Source organism: Carettochelys insculpta, chromosome 1 (assembly GCF_033958435.1).
Source record: "Carettochelys insculpta isolate YL-2023 chromosome 1, ASM3395843v1, whole genome shotgun sequence".
In the NCBI taxonomy this organism is placed as follows: domain Eukaryota; kingdom Metazoa; phylum Chordata; order Testudines; family Carettochelyidae; genus Carettochelys; species Carettochelys insculpta.
Window position 1 is genome coordinate 304,301,489 of NC_134137.1, and position 20,103 is coordinate 304,321,591.

The 20,103-nt window shown below is 38.5% G+C and overlaps 1 protein-coding gene across 9 annotated transcripts in view; it reads left to right on the top strand.

The window, feature by feature from the left end:
* PPP1R12A (protein phosphatase 1 regulatory subunit 12A) overlaps positions 1–20,103 on the top strand; it is a 227,127-nt gene that overhangs the window by 102,079 nt on the left and 104,945 nt on the right. For all 9 annotated transcript variants that reach the window (XM_075012396.1, XM_075012414.1, XM_075012338.1 and 6 more), the window contains exons 3-4: positions 4,191–4,309; positions 17,523–17,682. In XM_075012396.1, coding sequence (XP_074868497.1) covers positions 4,191–4,309; positions 17,523–17,682 — 279 coding nt within the window. The remainder of the gene's footprint in view (positions 1–4,190; positions 4,310–17,522; positions 17,683–20,103) is intronic.

Consider the following 20,103-nt stretch of genomic DNA (forward strand, 5'->3'; position numbering starts at 1 on the left):
GTTCTTATTCCCCTTTTTATAGATGGGCACTATATTTGCCTTTTTCCAATCTTCTGGAATCTCTCCTGTCTCACAAGATTTTCCAGAGATGATAGCTTATGGCTCAGATACCTCCTCCATCAGCTCCTTGAGTATTCTAGGATGCATTTCATCAGGCCCTGGTGACTTGCAGACATCTAACTTTCTGAAGTGATTTTTACCTTTGTTCTTTTTGTATTTTATGTTCTAAACCTACCCCTTTCCTACTAGCATTCACTGTTAGGCATTCCTTCCTCAGACTTCTCAGTGAAGACCGAAGCAAAGAAGTCATTGAGCATATCTGCCATTTCCATGTTTCCCATTACTGTTTCTCCTTCCTCGCTGAGCAATGGTCCTACCCTGTCCTTGGTCTTCCTCTTGCTTTTAATGTATTTATAAAAAGCCTTCTTGTTTCCCTTTATGCCCCTGGCTCATTTGAGCTCATTTTGTGCCTTTGCCTTTCTAATCTTGCTCCAGCTTTCCTGTGTTGTTTGCCTATATTCATCCCTTGTAATTTGTCCTAGTTTCCATTTTTGATATGATTCCTTTTTAATTTTGAGGTCATGCAAGATCTCCTGGTTAAGCCAAGGCAGTCTTTAGCCATATTTTCTATTTTTCCTGCGCAGTGGAATAGCTTGCTTGTGGATCCTTAATAATGTCCCTTTTGAAAAACTGCCAACTCTCCTCCGTTGTTTTTCCCCTCAGTCTTGCTTCCCACGGGACCCCACCCTACCAAAATCCGCCTTCCAGAAATCCATTTTCTCTATTTTGCTGTTCTCCCTTCTAACCTTCCTTAAAATTGTGAACTCTATGATTTCATGATCATTTTCACCCAAGCTGCCTTCCACTTTCAGATTCTCAATCAGTTCCTCCCGATTTGTTAAAATCAAATCTAGAACAGATTACCCCCTGGTAGGTTTTTCAGCCTTCTGAAATAACAAGTCTCCAATGCAGTCCAAGAACTTACTGGATAATCTGTGTGTGGCTGTGTTAGTTTCCCAACATATATCTGGATAGTTGAAGTCCCCCATCACCAACAAATCTGGGGCCCTGGGTGATTTTGTTAGTAGCTTTAAAAAAAGCCTCCTCCACCTGGGTAGGTGGCCTGTAGTAGACTCACAGCAGGACATCACCCTTTGTTTTTTATCCCATTTAGCTTAATCCAGAGGCTCTCAACACATTCGTTTCCTATGTCCATCTCCACCTCAGTCCAAGTGTGTACATTTTCAATATATAAGGCAACATGTCCTCCCTTTTTTCCCTGTCTGTCCTTCCTGAGCAAGCTGTACCCTTCCATACCAACATTCCAATCATGTGTATTATCCCACCAAGTTTCTGTGATGCCAACACTGTCATAGTTGTATGTATTTATTTATTAGCACTTCCAGTTCTTCCTGCTTATTACCCATACTTCTTACATTTGTATATAGGCATCTAAGTTATTGATTTGATCTTGCCTCCCAGTTTTGCCCTGACCCTCCTTTTTCTCTGCCATTATAATCTCTGCTCCCTCCCATTTCTGACCCATCTCCCAGGGCTCCATCTGCTCTACTTACCCGTGGGCTTTGCTCCCCTGTCGCTGTCAAACCTAGTTGAAAGCTCTCCTCACTAGCTTAGCCAGTCTGTCTGGATAGGGTCTTCCCTCTCCTTGAAAGGTAAACGCCATCTCTGCCTAGCAGTTCTTCCTGGAATAGCATCCTGTGGTCGAGGAAGCCGAAACCCTCCTGGTGACACCATTTACGCAGCCAGGCATTCACCTCCAGGATGCACCTGTCTCTGCCTCAGCCCCACCTTTGACAGGAAGGATTGAAGAGAATACCACCTGCACCCCCTAACTCCTTCACCCGTACTTCCAGAGCCCTGTAGTCACTCTTGATCCACTCAGTATTACGCCTCGCAGTATTGTTAGTGCCCACATGGATGAGTAGCATGGGGTAGTAGAGAGCCGGATAATCCTCTACAACACGTCTTGGATAGGGGCTCCCGGTAGGCAACGTACCTCCTGAGATGAAATGTCAGGGCGACAGATGGACGCCTCTGTCCCCCTCAGAAGAGAATCGCTGACCACCACCACTACTCTACATTTCGTCCTCACAGTGGTGGCAGCTGAATTCCCAGCCTTAGGGGTACTAGGCTTCTCCTCTGCTGTATGGGGTGATTCCTTGTCTGCTGTATCAAGTACAGCATAGCAGTTTCCTAGTACCACGGTGGGAGGGTTGGGAACAGGTAGCTCAGCTTTAAGATGCTGAACAAAATGGAGTCTCTCTTAGAAATAGTCATGTTCTCATTCAGATAGGTTTTTCTGTTATTGGAAAGGACAATAAAAGCCATTCACTCAGGTTTATTCTGTTTTTCTGAGCTGTCCATTATAATTTTGATTAATACTTCACACAGAGAACAATAAAAAATAAGTAATTAAGCAACACAAACAGCAAAATAAAACTGCAAACAAACAAGTGACAGCATTGAAAATACACGTGAAAGTAAAACATTGTTTAGTTATGGGTATTTTAAATATGAATGTTTACCCACACTGTGCAAGTTCAGCAGGGCACTGTAGCAGCATAGTTCTCCTGATTTCACATTGTGGATGTCACCAACTCTCAAACTCAGTGAATTCACTGAGCTTTTATAAGCCCTGAAGCACATTAACATGCTTGGATAGTAACAGAGAGTAAGCCGTGCTAGTCTATACGCTATCAAAACAAAAAGTAGTCAAGTAGCACTTTAAAGACTAGCAAAATAGTTTATTAGGTGAGCTTTCGTGGGACAGACCTACTTCTTCAGACCATAGCCAGACCAGAACAGACTCAATATTTAAGACACAGAGAACCAAAAACAGTAAGCAAGGAGGACAAATCGGAAAAAGATAATCAAGGTGAGCAAATCACAGAGTGGAGGGGTGGGGGGGGAAGATCAGTTCCCCCCCCACCCCTCCACTCTGTGATTTGCTCACCTTGATTATCTTTTTCTGATTTGTCCTGCTTGCTTACTGTTTTTGGTTCTCTGTGTTTTAAATATTGAGTCTGTTCTGGTCTGGCTGTGGTCTGAAGAAGTAGGTCTGTCCCACGAAAGCTCACCTAATAAACTATTTTGCTAGTCTTTAAAGTGCTACTTGACTGCTTTTTGTTTTGATAACATGCTTGGAGTTTGCAGACTTGATTCCTGCTTCAGAGAGCTTGCAAATAAAGTAATTTATCCCATAAAAACACTTAGCAAAACCCCAGAAAGCCTAGCACTACTTGCTACTTAAGACTCACTTGGGGTACTTTTAGGTCTTATCTGTATTACGTGAGGCCTTCAATAGCATAGCTGAATTTGACATACTTGGTGTGGCATCTCTTGTATGATATGGTCAGAGAGAACTGCTTTCCCATTGATGCTGTCTACTCTTCTCATTTTGATGGAGTGCCATCTTCGACAGGAGCATGCTCAGAGAGTGATTCATCATGTCTAAGCACACATGATAAATCAATAGCCAGCGGATCAGTCGCTGCAGCATCAGTTCACAAGGCCTTTGTCTTAGAGCCTAGAAAGGTTCCATGGACCACTGGAATGGAGCTTTCAGACCACCAGTGGTTTGTGGACCACAGTTTTGAGAACCTCTGACTTAAAGCCTCATGTATAGAATGATAGTGAAACTAAGCAGTCTGGTTAATTTTTCTCCTGCTTGTCCAAGTTAAGGACAGTTGGCTGCATTGGAGACACATTTCACAGTTCTGCAGGGTATAATGTATCAACCTTCTAAATTTTATCATTGCAGCAGAAATACTAGAAAGGTCAGGGTGTTTTTTGAAAACTTAAATCCTGTTATAGGTGCGCCTACCTTCATCAGGGAAACCTTTCATTTACCATGGGATTGTCTTTTTTGTGTCTCCAAGTCTTGAAGATACCTATGAGTACATGACTGAATGTTTTTCATTGGTTAACTACAGAGTTTGTCCTCATATATCTAAAGATTCATCTTATGTGAAAGTCTGCCGTAGCTAACACTTGTAGGTAAACCTGTTGTCTTATTTTTATTGTATATGTATTGTTGCATATACAATATTTTGTTGTAGTTTCTGGTCCTAACAGCTTTTGTTACTCTTCCACCGTTACCACCTTTATTAATCTGATGCTCACCATGTTTTGTTTAGCTTCCAACGTTTTCTTTTTTCCTTCTGTTACAGGTATTTAATTAGTCAAGGAGCACATGTGGGAGCTGTTAATAGTGAAGGAGACACTCCATTAGATATTGCTGAGGAAGAGGCAATGGAAGAGCTGCTTCAAAATGAAGTAAACAGACAAGGTAATGTTGAATATAGCAGTCTAGTATTACCTTTTAAACTCAAGTATATTTTAAAAATTAATTTCCATAAATAATTGAAAGTTGTTTTCAACTTTTGTTTTTAAAAGAATTACTGCGGAACACATATACTGCTGTATTGGAATCCAGTATTTTGATACTGTATTTTGATTCCATATGCTTCCAAGCATCCAGCTGGCTCTGAGCATTGTCTAGACGTTGTCACTTGTTGTACTCTCAGGCACACTACTGGGGCATACGCTTCCATTCTGATACCATTTTTGACATATGCGCCCTGTCATCCCACTACCCTAGGTGCCAAGATTCATGGTCAATTTCCTCAGTACGTATGCATTTTTACCCCAATGTTTTACCAGCATGGGCATGCCGGTTTATCATTTAAATGTTCTGGGGACTCATTAATAGTTAAAGTAACTTGAGCTCTTTGGAAAGGATCTTAAACACAAGGTTCATATACACATTTTTTTTCACAAAATCAGACCTGAGGACACACATACAGTGCTCCTCTCCCAGTCACAGGAAATTTCTTCCGTTTTATTTCTAAGGAGGTATGTTATCTCTGATTTCAACTTTTTTAAAGAATTGGAAGTACCCAAGAAAAGTCTGAGTAATTCTCAGGTGTTATGGAACTTTCCTTTTCTTATTTCTAAAATTTGAGCCCAGAAAGAAGAATCTGAAATATGACTGAGGAAATGTACTCCTCATACCATAAAAAGCTAACAGCCCACATATCTACCCAAAGTTTATATTCACAAAGGACATTTGTTTCATAGTGGTCCAAATTAGTTTTATTATCTACAAATCCAATTGTGAGAGTCATTGGACATGAATTAGGAGAAGATTGAGATAATTTTTTTTCCTTGTCCAAAGGCTTTCTTTTTTCAGTTACTCTCAAAGGAGCTCTTCTTGTACACCAGTCCAACAACAGTACTGATGGCCTCTCTCTTGGCCTATGGTTTTGCTGCCTTATGTGTAACCATGTGTGGGATACCTGAATGAAGAGTCAGTGGCACCAGAGCAGCTGAAGTTCCCATGACCATTACTTTTTTTTTTTTTTAAAGAGATAAATTCTCCACCTGGCAAACCAGGGACACACTCTTCAGAGGGTTTCCATCGCAGACAACATCTAAATCACCAGGAGGCTCTGCTGCACACCCTTGACATCAGGAAAGGCCTGGCTTTCTATCTAGATTGGACAAAACCCAGGAGAAGGACAAATAGGACATGTAATCTAGCTAGCAGATAGGTCAGAATGGTTGACAGTCTGTAACCAAAGACTTTCCTCGTGGAACCCAGGCTTCATTAGCTCTTCTTACAAGTCTTAGAATATTCACCCACTTGTGGGTAATATGTGCTCATTCTGCAAGGTCTGTTGCTGTTTTGATGTGCCTTTTCCAAGAATTTGCCAATTGTTGAAATTGGTAAAGTGACTATTTAGGCATCTGTACCTAAGTTCACTGAACACAATGTTGTAAATCATAACTCTGCCTCTGATACTTTGTTTGGCTTGGCAGTATTTTCCTCCATAATGGACTCGACTCTGAAGGCCCCTTTCTGTTAGGCTGTGTCTATGCTATGAGATAAAATAAAATTTATTAATATCGATTTTGTAACTCTGGAATTCATAAATTTGATTTTGGCTATCCTCAACTCCCTGTGTGTGCCTCACAAAGTCGACTTATTGCTGCCATACTAAATTGGCAAACATTGACTGTTGTAGTAGTACTTTGTGGGAACCTCTCCCACAGTTTCCTCATCCCTTGTAGCATTCTGGGTGTGTTTGCTGATCTTTGACATCATCTTCCCACACTGCATTTTCCTCATTCCCCTCCCATGTTTAGCCAACACCCATTTTTCCTGTCAGAAAGAAGGAAAAGTAGGGCACCCACAGAGATGGCAAAATGAACAGAAATCTTTCTTTAACAGAATTCTCAGTTAGCTGCCACTGACTCTCTCCTCCTGTGATTGCATCCAGTCCCTGCAAATAATACAGGGACCATGAAAAGCTTGAAGAAAGAGATGATAGCAAAGTTTTTGAAAAAAGAGTTTCTGAGGGGAGGGTATTTGGCTTTCTGGTGCACTATTCTTAACTGGCTACCCACTGACTGTCTCCCCTCCACCCCACCCCTCCCCCACACTGAAAACAGCACAGGGACCAAGACTGTGTTCTCAACTGGCCCTCCACCCACTCTTCCCTATGTGAAGGGGGTACAAAGTTAAAAGAAAGAGGATAGAAAAGCCTAGGAAAAAAGATTTTTGTTTCCCCCTTCATTACACAGACATTGCCAACACAGGAGATGGCAGTGGAATCTCATACACTGAAATTGTAATGGAAACAGGAATCTCAGCTGTCCCTCCACCCACCATTTGCTGTGTTTTTGTGGGGGGGTCAAAGCATGAAGACAGATAAGAAATGTTTTTCCTAACATTTTCTAATGGAAATATCAAAGCAGCAGATGTCTGCAATGGGCAGTAAGCCCCTGAAAATATTTTTGGCAGGGGAGGTGGGGGGGGCTGTGGTCTGCGGCTGCAGAGTCGGTGGAAATGTTGGAGTAATTGGAGTAGTCCCCTTCTAGTATTTTAGCTACCAGGAGAGACTCCCCCTCCCCCTGGCAGCAGCAAACCCCACGGGTCCATTGCTAGCAGTGCGAGTAGCTTAGCCACCGGGGAGGCTTCTACCCATAGTAGCAAGCCCCCGAAAATCTTTCCCACCCTTGGAGCCCTAACCTCGTGCAAGCCAGGACATGGTGCTGCCTGGCAGCATGGTCAGCACCGAACAGTGGGCACATTCTTTTATTGGGTTGGAGGCTACCCATGTGATGTGGTGGAGTGCTGGAAAGACCCCGACAGCATGGCACTTGTGGGGGAGGGATGGGATGTTCAAACACAAATATAAACCACTGAGAAGTTCTCTGGCCTCTTATGCAAGCATGACCCCCCGCCACCCACAACAGTCTTGCTGCCGCATGGTGTGGTGGGGCAGCGACTGGTGCCGGGCAGCACAGGAAAAAAAATAACAAGTGTAGAGACAGCACCTCAAATTCTGTTTAGGCGCTATATGTAAGGGTAGATAAGCTCAGAGTGCTAAGAGAAAAGACATTTCTCAGGCTCTCATAGAAACATGACCCCACAGCCACAGGCTTCCTTGTCCCGATTTGAAATTCAGTCTTCCAGTTACTTAATTCCTGCGCATCTGGAGAGCACCAGCCAGAGCGGAGCACTGAGGTCCATTGTGGGTCACATACGGGACACCTCTGGAGGCTAATAAATGTGATTTTAAGATTTGAAACTTCCACATTGGTCTTTCATCTAACTTTTGAATTCGAGCTTGAGGCTATACCCATCAGGTACTGACGATATTGTGATGCTGACATTAGTGCTCCCTAAATCAAACTAGTGGTATTTAGAGTGAAGACAGTCATGTGGTAGTATCGAGCTAAGTGCCTTAAATTTAAATTTATCTTGTAGTGCAGATGCAGCTTCAGAAAAAACTGCTTGGTACCAGAGTACAGGATCTGTCAGAAGTAGAAATAATTAGTCAATTTGAACAGTAATTGTGGTTTTCTTGAGAAGTGTCCTTACTGGTGTCCCATTATTGTCTACCTTCCTTCCCCTCTGCTCTGGAACTTTGTGGGTAGAGAATTAATTGAGGGCAGATCTTGTTGAAGTACTATATAACAACGACACAGAGTATAAAACTGCCTGCAACACGTGCATTTGCTGAATGGATGCTGGTATGAGGAATCTCCAATCACAGACACAGGTGGCACTATCAAAACAAAAAGCAGTCAAGTAGCACATTAAAGACTTGACTGCTTTTTGTTTTGATAGTGTATAGACTAGCATGGCTTACTCTCTGTTACTATTCAACAGGTGGCACTAGTGCACTTACTGTGGCATGTGGGAGGGGGGACATATCAACTACTGTTACTGCACGAGAGTAACCATTTCTTCTACAGAACTAATGGGCTGTCTTGCCTCTTCAGTAGGGAAAGGGCTTAGTACTCTACTTATTGGAGGTTGGGGTGGGGAGGAGAAGGAATGGTCTTGCCTTCAAAGTTCTGGGTGAAGATTGTGATGATCAGTGCAAATGAGTAATTGGATAAATATTTTCTGACAGATTTTCCTGATTCTGAATAAGGACTGTTACCTTTGACAATGATTTGACCGCAAGTGATACAGTGTATGGTTTATTGGTTTAATATTTTTAATTTTGAAATCCCAGTATAACATGTAGTTTATACCCTTCACCAAAAGGTAAATTATGGATAATACACACAGCACATAAGGTTGTGATTTAAAGTTTTAGCAACATGAATTTGGAAGGCCACTTATGAGTGGCAAAACCAGGGTTGGACTATGAAAGTTAATCCGAGTGAATGTTTGGTACAGTGATTTGAAATGAACAGTCATGTTCTATTCACGTGTCACATGATGTATTGAAAGTTATCCGTGTTTTAAAGTTTTTGTTTAAATGTTTTTATTAGTATGCCTTTCCTCATCTCTCTGAATCTGTGGACTAATGTCTTAGTTCCCATGAGTCCCATAGCTCCTAAAGCTTCTACAGTACTTGGGAATGTTAGGATTTTACATCTGGTATCTTTGGCACTTATAGATCTAGAACTGAATACTAAATCCTTCTGAAAAACTGGAAACCTTCATTGTCCAGTGGTATGAAGCTTCCCTCTGCATTGCCACAAGACTTATAAAAATATGACTGTGATAGATATAGCAATTTCCTACAATATCCTTCAAGCCTTATTGGATTAACTTTAAATATCTTAGCAGTTCATTGTATTTTCTAGGGAACTCTCTAAGGTATGCAAATACTGCCCCCCTTCTAGCTATTCAGGAATTCAGCCTTTTGAAGTTTAGCCCTGAGAAGGTGACCTTTGTCTTCTGATTACCTGCTATGTGAGGACAAGAGCAGAGAGAGGCCTAGGGGCTTGAAGTTTAGTTGTGGGTTTTGAAAAGCTAAGAGTAAGTTCTGTGGAAATGAATTGGTGAGCAGATGCCAGGTGAGGTAGGTGGTTAAAATTGCTCTATCACAATAGTTCTGCAATGTATAATAGTGAGATGATTTCTATTTGACAGAGGGTTATATAATTATCTTACAATATAAATAATAATTATAGGGTGTGTGTGTGTGTATATTTATTTTCTCTTGGGGAGGATCTCAGCTAAATGTAGCATTTGACTCAACTAGTTTATATGCATACAAGGCACAGAACAATGCTTATATTTAGACATATTTACTATGTGAAATAAAAAGTGATTTTTTCATAGTGTACGTATAAAATATGTCTTTATATTGTTCGGATGGTGAAACAGTGATTTGGCTTTGAAATTTATATTGTTAGAAAATGCTTGCTGAGCAACATATTATAGATCTACTTAATGACTGTATAAACATTTTGCTGATGAAGTTTAAAGCATTTAGCTGATACTTTGAGTCTGTCTGTTCTAGTAACAATTGTTGAATTGTGAACTTTACCTCAGGTAGCCTAACGAGCTTTGTAAATTCTTAAATATTGCTGTCCTGAGAGGCACCACATTGCCATCTATGGGCCATATGGCCAAAGTACTTTACATGTCTGAGAAACAGTGAGTTTGGTTTTATGTTTACCTCCTCTGCACTCAGTACAGAGGTTTGAAAACAAAAGCAAAGGAAATTCCATTTAAGGTAATATAAAACATGTTTTGCATTCTAATTTCTGTACATATAGTGGGGCTATGTATTTTGAAGCATCTCTAAGTTTTTCTTTTTCCTGTTCTATGATGTGAAAAGTTCATCTCCCATTTTAGTGCCAGTTGTAACACAGGGGGAGTGTCTACACAGGCACAAATCTTCGAAATGGCCATACTAATGGCCATTTCGAAGATTACTAATGAGGCGCTGAATTGAATATTCAGCTCTTCGTTAGCATTAGGACGCTTCTGGCCGTGGAGCTTCGAAAGCGCTGCTTTCAAAAGCGTGCGGCTTGGCGCGGCTACACGGGGGTCCTTTTCGAAAGGACCCAGCACGTTTCAAAATCCCCTTATCCCGCCCCCTGTTTGGAATAAGGGGATTTCGAAAGGTGCGGATCCTTTCGAAAAGGACCCCCTATGTAGACACGCTGAGCCACGCGCTTTTGAAACTGGGGCTTTTGAAGCGCCGGAGCCGGAAGCATCCTAATGCTAATGAGGCACCGAATATTCAATTCGGCGCCTCATTAGTAATCTTTGAAATATGGCTATTTCGAAGATTTGTGCCCATGTAGACACAGCCAGGATGTTTTACTTAAATTAGAATCATAGGGTTGGAAGAGACCTCAGGAGGTTATTGAGTCTAACTGCCTGCTAAAAGCAGGACCAAACTTAACTAAATTGGCACATCTCTTTCTGACTCTCACCCTCTTCTTGTGTTTGTGAAAACTTGATTGTGAAAACAAAAAAGCAGTCAAGTAGCACTTCAACGACTAACAGAATAATTTATTAGTTAAGCTTTCATGGGACAGATCCACTTCTTCAGATCATCGCCATACCAGTATTCTATGGTCTGAAGAAGTGGGTCTGTCTGATGAAAGCTTACCTGATAAATTATTTTGGTAGTCTTTAAAGTGCTACTTGACTGCTTTTGTTTGTTGATCGTATATAGACCAGCATGGCTTTCTCTCTTTTACTATTGATTGTGAAAGTTACTCTGTCCTGTTTGGTGACAGGTATCAGAGAGGTACCCAGGTTAGTCTGTATCTTCAAAAACGACAAGAAGTCCTGTGGCACTTTAGAGACTAACAGATATTTGGGAGCATAAGCTTTTGTGGGCAAAGACCCTCCCACGAAAGCTTGTGCTCCAAAATATATGTTAATCTATAAGGTGCTACAGGACTACTTGTTGTCTCGGTCTCTGTCCTGTTTGTGTCACCTCTTGAATAATAATAAAAGCTGGAAATCCTCTGTAACTATTACTGTCATGTGGTACAGAAGATGGTTAGTTGTACTAACATGTCTAAAATTCTTCCTTGGTCATCAAAAAAAAGTTGTCAATCCATGTCTAATTTGAAGTTTCTTCGATCTATACGTATATGACTAACCTTGAACAAAACAAAAATGGAGGTCTTCGGGGCAGCGTGTTCTCTTTTTAAATTATGAACTTCCTCCCTCGCTGTCATTGGAACCCTTCTTTTGTGCTGATGGGAAGAGGTCTTGGGCTTTTATGTAGGAAATATGAATATGAGTAAATTAACACACAGATGAGCTAATTTTACCAGGGAGACTATTAGTACAAAAAGTTGATCCTGTGTTTGCAGGATCAGGACTTTGGCATATTGTAAATGGGGCAAGCATGCAGTGAATAATGAAATATAAGTATCATGTCTGCAGTTGTATTATCACCAGTAAAGAAAGTGAAACGTAAACAAAAGTTTAGTTAGTCGAGTCTTTTGCTGCATCTACAAGGATGAATTATTTGTGTGTATTCTTTTTGGTAAACAAAATAAAATAAACTTTACCAGATATTAGCATTGTTCATTAAGGTTTTAAAAATAATTCCTGCTGTCAGAATGAGGTGTCAAAGATCATAAGCTGCTTACCACAGGTGATATTAAAAGAATTATAACTGTTGCAGCCAAAAGAATATTAACAACCAAATGGTTAAAAGTAAAATAAAAAAAAGAAGGGGGGAAAAAAACAAGCATATAGATTTAAGAATTAAGCAAAAAAAGTATGCATTGACTCGTACCCTGAAGATAGGGTAAATAAAAATTAATGTGTTAAATTGTTTTTATTTAAATCTGTTATTTTATTAAATACATTTATTTTAAAATTATTTAAATTGTATTTTAAATTGTGTTGAAACTAAAGTGTACTGTAATCTGTTTAAATAATTTAAATAACTTTCTAAATTTGTGAGCACTCCTCATTTTTACATTCTGTTCAGGGTCAAGGGCAAAGCATCTCTGAGTTGTGACAAAACACAAGGTTCATAAATGTTTTATCGTATAGTGCATTAAATATCTATGTTGTTTTCAGTTTTGACAGTGGAGCTAATGGCAGTATTTGCACTCTTCCAAATGTGTCATTTTTAGCATCTGCTGAGAGGCTTTTGCCTTAACTGTTTTTGCCTTAACCACTTTTGATCAGTTTCCCAAACAATAGGTCCTAACCTCTAGTGTATCATGGGAAGGTTCCAGATGGGCTGCCACATCCAGGGCTGGATTAATCCATCGCAGGGCTGTGGCCAAGGCAGACTTGTACTTCTCCTGGCCTGATGCAGGCTGGGGCTGTGGGAGAGAGGTGGTTTGAGAAGGGAGCCTGCAGTAGCACTTCCTGTCCCAGAGGACTAGTAATGTTATCAGAGTTGCCAAGCACTTTACAAATAAGCTGTTAGAAACTACAAATCCTTTGGTGCTTGGCTTTCTTTCAGACTTGGAGCTAATGATGAACACTCAATAGTAACACACAATTTTGTAAATGCTGGTATATATATTTAATGGCTTATTGAAGATGGACTTGTGCAAGTTTCTTGCGATATTTTTTAAATCTGTATATGAAGTTTTATGTAGGCCTATCACTGTGGTATTTGAACCACTCACATAAATTCTGGGTAATTTAAAGTAAATAATATTACTAGCTCAGGACCTGATGTTAATAAATTGTTCCTTGGCCACATAGGCTCTAAGAGAATTGCAGGAACTGCCAGAATGGAACTTGCCTTCGGAATACAGATACTTGGCCCACAAGAAACTGCGTGTAGTAACATATATCTTCACAACTTCTACACAGTCCAGTGATGCCATCACATTATGCATTTCACAATTTAAAACTCAGATATTTTAAATGTGTGCTGATTGGTGGGGTGTTTTTGTTTTTTCCTTTTCCCATCATTCTCCCTCCTTTCTCCCCCATAGTCTCTTTGTTTATAGATTTACCAAGTCAGTCATTGTCTCTTTTCTTTTGTTCTTCTCTTAATTTCTGGCAGCACCCCCACCTTTAGCATAAGTTGAAGAGCAGAATTTATAATTTTCCAGTATACCTCCCATCCTGGTTCCAGGTGGGTCTTTGCCCAAGAAAGCTTATGCTCCAAAATATCTTTTAGTCTATAAGGTGCCACAGGACTTCTTGTTGTTCTGTAATTTACCTGTTTAGTTTAATTTGCCTGCCTGGGAGACTCTGGTTCTGCCCCAGCTAGATACTAAAATTTATCAAAGAAAGGCTGCAGAGCATGACAAAATGAGAAATATACAAAAAGGGTTGAAGAAGCAAGAAAAATAGCAAAGTCTCAAGGTCCTCTCCTGGAAAAAAGGTTTAGGATAATTTTTCAGTGAAAGACCCTGAAAGCAAAGGAAGAAAACTTTGAATGAAAACAATAGACATAAGTGTGGAAAGCAGAGGCTGCAAACAAGTGGTTTAAACTAAGAAGAAATGAAGGCAAGAAAAGCTAGGCCGTGTGCAAAGCACCACTGTGTTTTGGGTAGAGCAAGGAGCTGTGCAACGATTATACCTCAACTTTGTCTGGAGAGAAAGTAGGTGACCAAATTTTACTCCTTTTCCTCACAGCAAGAGAAGTGAATATGGGGGGGCCTCTTCACAGGCAAAGAGTGTGAGTGAAGAAATTCAGTATTTACCGAGTTCTGTCTAGTTAATGCTGATGCTACAGGTGGAGAAGAGAGAGAATGTTTTGACAGTATTTGGATGGGGTAGATGAAAATAATTGTTTTTTATTTAAATGGGGCATATTAAAATACAGTGCATTTTGGAAAAAAATGCTTTACATTAACTTGAAATTGGCAAGCTGTGTTACGACTTAAATTTATTTATAATCTGATTAATAAATTGATTTTAATGTTAAGAAGTACGTGTTTGCCAAGTTTTAAAGAAGGTCATGCAAATCATTTAAGCACTTGAAACCAGAGTTTGTTGCAATACCAGAACAGTTTTTGAAAGCAGCAGCTTTTTTCTGGTAGATGAACTACTTCTAAGATATTGAGGGATACGGTGACCAGAAATGAAATTAAATTCGCTAACTACAGATACTACTTCCTTTGTTTAATAAAATCCATAATTTTTAAGTGAATAACATGTTTTGATAATTCTATTAAGTACCCATTTAAGGTAGTGTTAGTTATTAAAAAAAAATTACAGCTCTGTTTGCACAATTTGTACTTGAATTTGAATTTACATCCAGAAATAAGAAGTAAAATTTTAATTAGTAAAAAGTTAAATCTTTTAAATAAATATGTATAGATAGTTTGTGTTTCCACTACAGCTTATGTTGGCAGAATTTATTGTTAAGGGGTATGAATAAATTATCCTTCGAGCAACATAAGTTACATCAACAAAAGCGCTTGTGTTGACAGCTTCTTCCACTGACGTAGTTTGTCTCTCGTGAAGGTGGTCTTGTTATGCCGACAGAAGAGCGCTCTCTCCTTTTGGCACAGAGTGTCTTCACCAGGCACACTGCAGCAATGAAGCTGCATTTATCGAATACCCTCCTCATAAGTAAAAAGAAGCAACATGTAAGAGTTACATTTAGTTGCAAATCAGCATGTATTTATGGTTCCTAACTGAGAATTTATTAACATTAAAAGTACAAATGCAATATACATTTAAAATTGAGGATTTAAACAGTTTTTTATTTAATGATTTAAATAATTTTGTGTTAAATCAGTCCACCCGAGATTTGGTGTTTATGGTCTTCACATCCTTTGTTCCCATGTTCAGAAATGGAAGCATCCTAAACTTCCCATGTCAGCTCTTCCAAGGCACCAACTGTTTCTTGTATGTTCAAGTAGCTTATAAATTTCAGCCTCCTGGGTAGGCAGGCTTTCATTGTGCTTTTGAGTTTGTATTATTGTGGTTACCACCAGATTTTATTAATCCTTTATAAAAGTAAGCTGAGCATACGTTTTTGTTTTAGTCAGTAATTATGTTGAAAAATTCAGTAGACTGCTTATAAATCTGTAAGATCTATTACTGATGAGTTATGACCATTCATAATACATACTATTCCTGTTAGCAAGAGCTATAATTTATTGACCTTTTATAAAGTATTAATAAACTTACTCTTAATATTAAGTATCATCATAGATTGTCTGAAAAAGACTTCTAATTCCAACAAGTATCTTTTTCTACATTATTCTGCAATTAAATCTTGATTTCCATATTTGTTGCCATAGGAATGTCAACTTTAGCATAATAATTTCACTGTATAATAAATGCAAAGAGAAAACTGTATTGCTGAAATACTTTATGAAACATATAATTTAGATTGCTAGAGAAAGAGGTATAGAAAAATAAGTTGATGTTACAGGTAAGGAAACAGCATATTGCTATATACTGTCATAAAACAAATTGCCATGTTGTCCAACTTGTGGTCATTAAAAACCACATGGTGACTGTTGTAAAAAAGATGTTTAACTTTGGTGTCCGAGCTAAATTACTCAGGTAATTACAATCTGTCTAAAATCCTTGTGCTGTTTGGTTTTAGACATTTTATTCTCGTTCAGTTTTTCCATTATTGTGTGCTGTTTTAGCTGCATTTTTTTTGTTAGAGATCAGCTATAGTATAATTAATCTTACAAAAAGTTAACTGTTAAGGTTGTTCAAAGATGTATTATTTATTCACCTCAGACACTTAAAATACAAGGAAATAATAAGGCAAAATTTCCATAATGCTAATCTCCAAACATGAGCTCACTTCCTTCTTACCAGTTTAGCAGTGCCAACATACTAATGTTCTCATATAGTTCCCTTTATTTTAACAAACCTGTTGCCCTCATAACACAACATTTAACTCTGACCTTCTAGCACTAGATTTATTAAAACCTGGTGAGATAATTATAATCTTAGCATTTCCACATACCATATGTGAGACAAAAATAACATAGTTATCGCAGACAGCTTGCCCAGATTTCCTGTCCTGATGCTAAGAATACCTCCTGTCTCATGCTATGTCAGCCACTGATTCAATTTTTGCGTATGTTCTAAATGGTCCATAACCATATTATATCTTTGGTGATTACCTTCCATACTATGGCTTGACTGGCTACCCTCCAAATACATGGTAAACACCTTTTTGGAATTGGTCACAATTGCCTTGAAGGCATCAAAGAGAGCCTGAAGTTGCTGTCCTTTTCAGTGATTTAAATAGCAAATTTGAAGATTGCATCTCGCTTCTCTTTGCATCTCACCTTTCTGGTGATGTTGTGAGTATAGTGCTGAACAGGGGACTTGATAGGAGTTAAATCCTTGTGTGATTTGGGCAAGTCATCTCTGATGTACTTTGTCTGGACAATAGGGCTGAAAAATACTTCATTCTTCTCCATCTATTATTGCATCCATATTAAGATCTTACTGGTAGACAGACTCCTATGTTTTGTGCAGTTCCTAGCACAGTGTGCTTCTCATCTCATTTGGAAACAGAGTACATAACAGTAGACATCTGAGGTCCAGAACAGCATCCTGAAGGTAGTGGTAGATGCAGTGCTTAGCACCACTGTGTGTTGTCTAAACTTGGCCTGCACACCAGTCAAATAGCCCAAGATCTCCATTACATGTCAACTAATTTTGATTTGAGCTTCTGATAATCACGCTTCCTGAACTAATTTTCTCTGTGTATTGCTTTCAGCTACTCTAAAGTCCAGTTTTCACATTGAACATAAATGGCAGACTCTTATTTAGCTACAACTCCCATCTGTTTTCCTATTATGGTCTTCTGTCTTTCTCTGAACTGTAGCTAGTCAATTAAAATGCTTGTGCCAGAGTGTTTCCTACGTACATGGGGAAAATGATGCTGACACCCTCCCCCCCCAGAAAGTGCTTTGACATGTATTTGTGAACAATGCTGTAGAAAAGATTGGTAATATTCTCATTTTGACTTCAGCATCCTTTTATTAACTTTATGCATTCACATTTCAATAAAGCAATCTAAACTACTCTTTATTTTCTGCCCTTCCTTAGAAAACTGTATGTGGTACTTTATATGAATGATACTGTTATAAGTCTTTATGTATGTAGAATAATGTACTTATGTTAAAATGGATGTTGCTCACTTTCTCAAGGTGTATAGTCAAAGAACCACTTTACATTTACCTCAGTATAGATATTGTATTGTTTAGCCAGCATTGTTTTTATTGCTATGTGCACAAATTATCAGGTAATGAGTTTGTTTGAAATGAAACAGTGTCTCTCTCTCTCTCTCTGTCTTTTCAATTAGGGGTTGATGTAGAGGCAGCTCGAAAAGAAGAAGAACGAATAATGCTTAGAGATGCTAGACAGTGGCTTAACAGTGGCCGTATAAATGATGTCAGGCATGCAAAATCTGGTGGTACAGCACTTCATGTAGCTGCTGCTAAAGGGTATACAGAAGTTTTAAAGTAAGTATTATTTCTACATGATAGATTTATCATGTCTCCAAGCTTTTCAGATGTTAGTGGAAAATAACTTGGCCTTAATATTATTGAAAGTTTTTTGGATTGCATCCTGGAAGTTTGTGATCTTTAGCTTTGCCTATTTCTCATAGTTCTATTTCCTGTTTTCAGCTAGCAGTGAATCTTAACACACTGTTATAACTTTACTGAAGTCATTCAAAACTTGCCAGTATGGTACATACTGAATTTGAATCCTCAGTAAAGCTAAGGCAAATATATCCTTATCGCTGAAGCATATTTTGACTTAAGGAAAAAGAATACCTTTCTTTAATGTTAGTTGTTTTGGGGAGAATGCACCTGCTTTAAATCCATTTACTGAGATGTTTTTATGCAGAAATGTTGTCCAGAAGCTACAGTCTAAACTAAAGCCATCTAGGTTTGAGAGGCGAGAAGAAGAAAATTAGTAATTTTTAGGGAAAAGCTTGGATCATTTTAGGAGAAAGATGGAACTTGATTATTTTCCTGCAACCTTCAGACATCTCTTATCCTCTAATTCATTGGTACCTATCCCTATTATATAGAATGGCTACATAAACCTAAACATAACTGTGTGTGAAACAAACAGGGTCTGCATATATTAATATGATTTAAAGCCATCTGTATGGATTTATATTTTTATGCTTGTTCCATGTGTGTTTAAAAGGGTTGTTTCTATGTAGTATTGCCTGTTGGCACACTTGTGTAAATGTAACAACAGAACAAACAAATTAGCTTATAGTATATTGTCTAGAAGCCGTTTGGGAGCCAACAATCTAATACATGTTATCTTAGCTTTTTTGTTGTAAATGCTACTTTTTAATTTGACCATCTAATATGTATGCGGGTCCAAAACTTGTGTTCAGAAATATACAGATCCTTCTTTGGGACCAAGAGTTTTAGAAAACTGAAAGAAAATTTATGGAACTAAATCAATATTTGTATGATCCTAGAGAATAAACAAAAACTGATTAATGTTAATAAAAAAACTCTCAATGTTATTTGTTATCACAAGGAAAGCAGTCTGTTTATATGCCTTATCAATTAGAGTTAATTATAGTTTGAGATTTTGTGTTCATATAATGTATGTTGACAGATTGTGAATCCATAATGTAAGTTTCTCTTGAGGGCACTTGAAATACCTGTTTTAGGCACCAAAGTAAATTGTGTATTCACCCTGCTATGGAGTTTTAGAAAAACAGTTATTGGCAGAGGTGGGGAAAGTACTCAGTTACTTGAGCTAAAGTGCAGCTGCTTTCACTTCTGTGTACCTGGGTATAATCTGGAGCTGAAATGTGTGTGTACACGTATGCCCATGCATGTACTTTACCTCAAGTAGTTTTCCAGAGGGACACTGGTAACTCGTACTTAAGTATATTCTCCCTCCTCCCCAAGCAACTGCACTTCTACTCAAGTAACTTTTGGGGTATCTTTTTCACCTCTGGTTATTAGATGACTAAAATAAAATATATGTTGCTCATTGAGACTATGGTAGATCTTCTGTAAGTTTCTAGTTTTGAAATACATGAAAAGGATTTTCCAAGACCCTAGTTGCTTATATTTTATACCAGTGATCTATCTGACATACCTTGTTTGGAGGGCAGTGAAATCCCATATCTTTAATTCTAACAAGTAGGTCCTGTTTTTTTCACTGAGGTTACTGACGCACGACAGTGTGTAAAGTGGCCTTAAAATGGGTATGTTTTGTCAGTGCAGGAGCAGTAATGTTCCTTAAAGCGAACTTAAATGAGAATCCCTCATTGAATAAGCTTCGCTATTTACACATTGCAAAGCCCTGTCTACATAGGGAGGCTATCAGCAGAACAATAGCAGTAATATCTATGCTCTTGTAACTCCCCATGGGAACAATTCGTTTTAAAGTAAGGGACTTTTTTGGTAATAGATTAATAGAAAGTCTATTGAAAAATTAACTTCTCATTCCAGGACAGTGACATATTTACATTGTTGTAGTTGTGCCAGTTTCTCAAGGTAGACAGGACTCTTATATTAAACTTCTTCACAGTAAGATTATAGGCTTTGTGAATAATTTTGAAACTGATTTATATTTAGATATCTCTAAACATGTACAGTAGATACTCTGATTGATAAAAATGCACATTTAATATGCAGATTTGGAGTATATCTGCCAAATATTTTTGTTAGTTTACTTAAATGCTGTGTAATCGTAACTAAATTATTAATTGATTACTTTTGTGACTAAAAAAATCTACTGCATCCTATGCCCCCAGCACAGATTGTTAAATGTTGCAGTAGGAAAAAACCCTATCACATCATATTATCTTAATGTACTTTCAGTAGGAAAAAAAATTTTTGTTCAGGTAATATCTTGATATTTTCAGTCAAACTGTATTTAATTTCCTTGATTTCTAA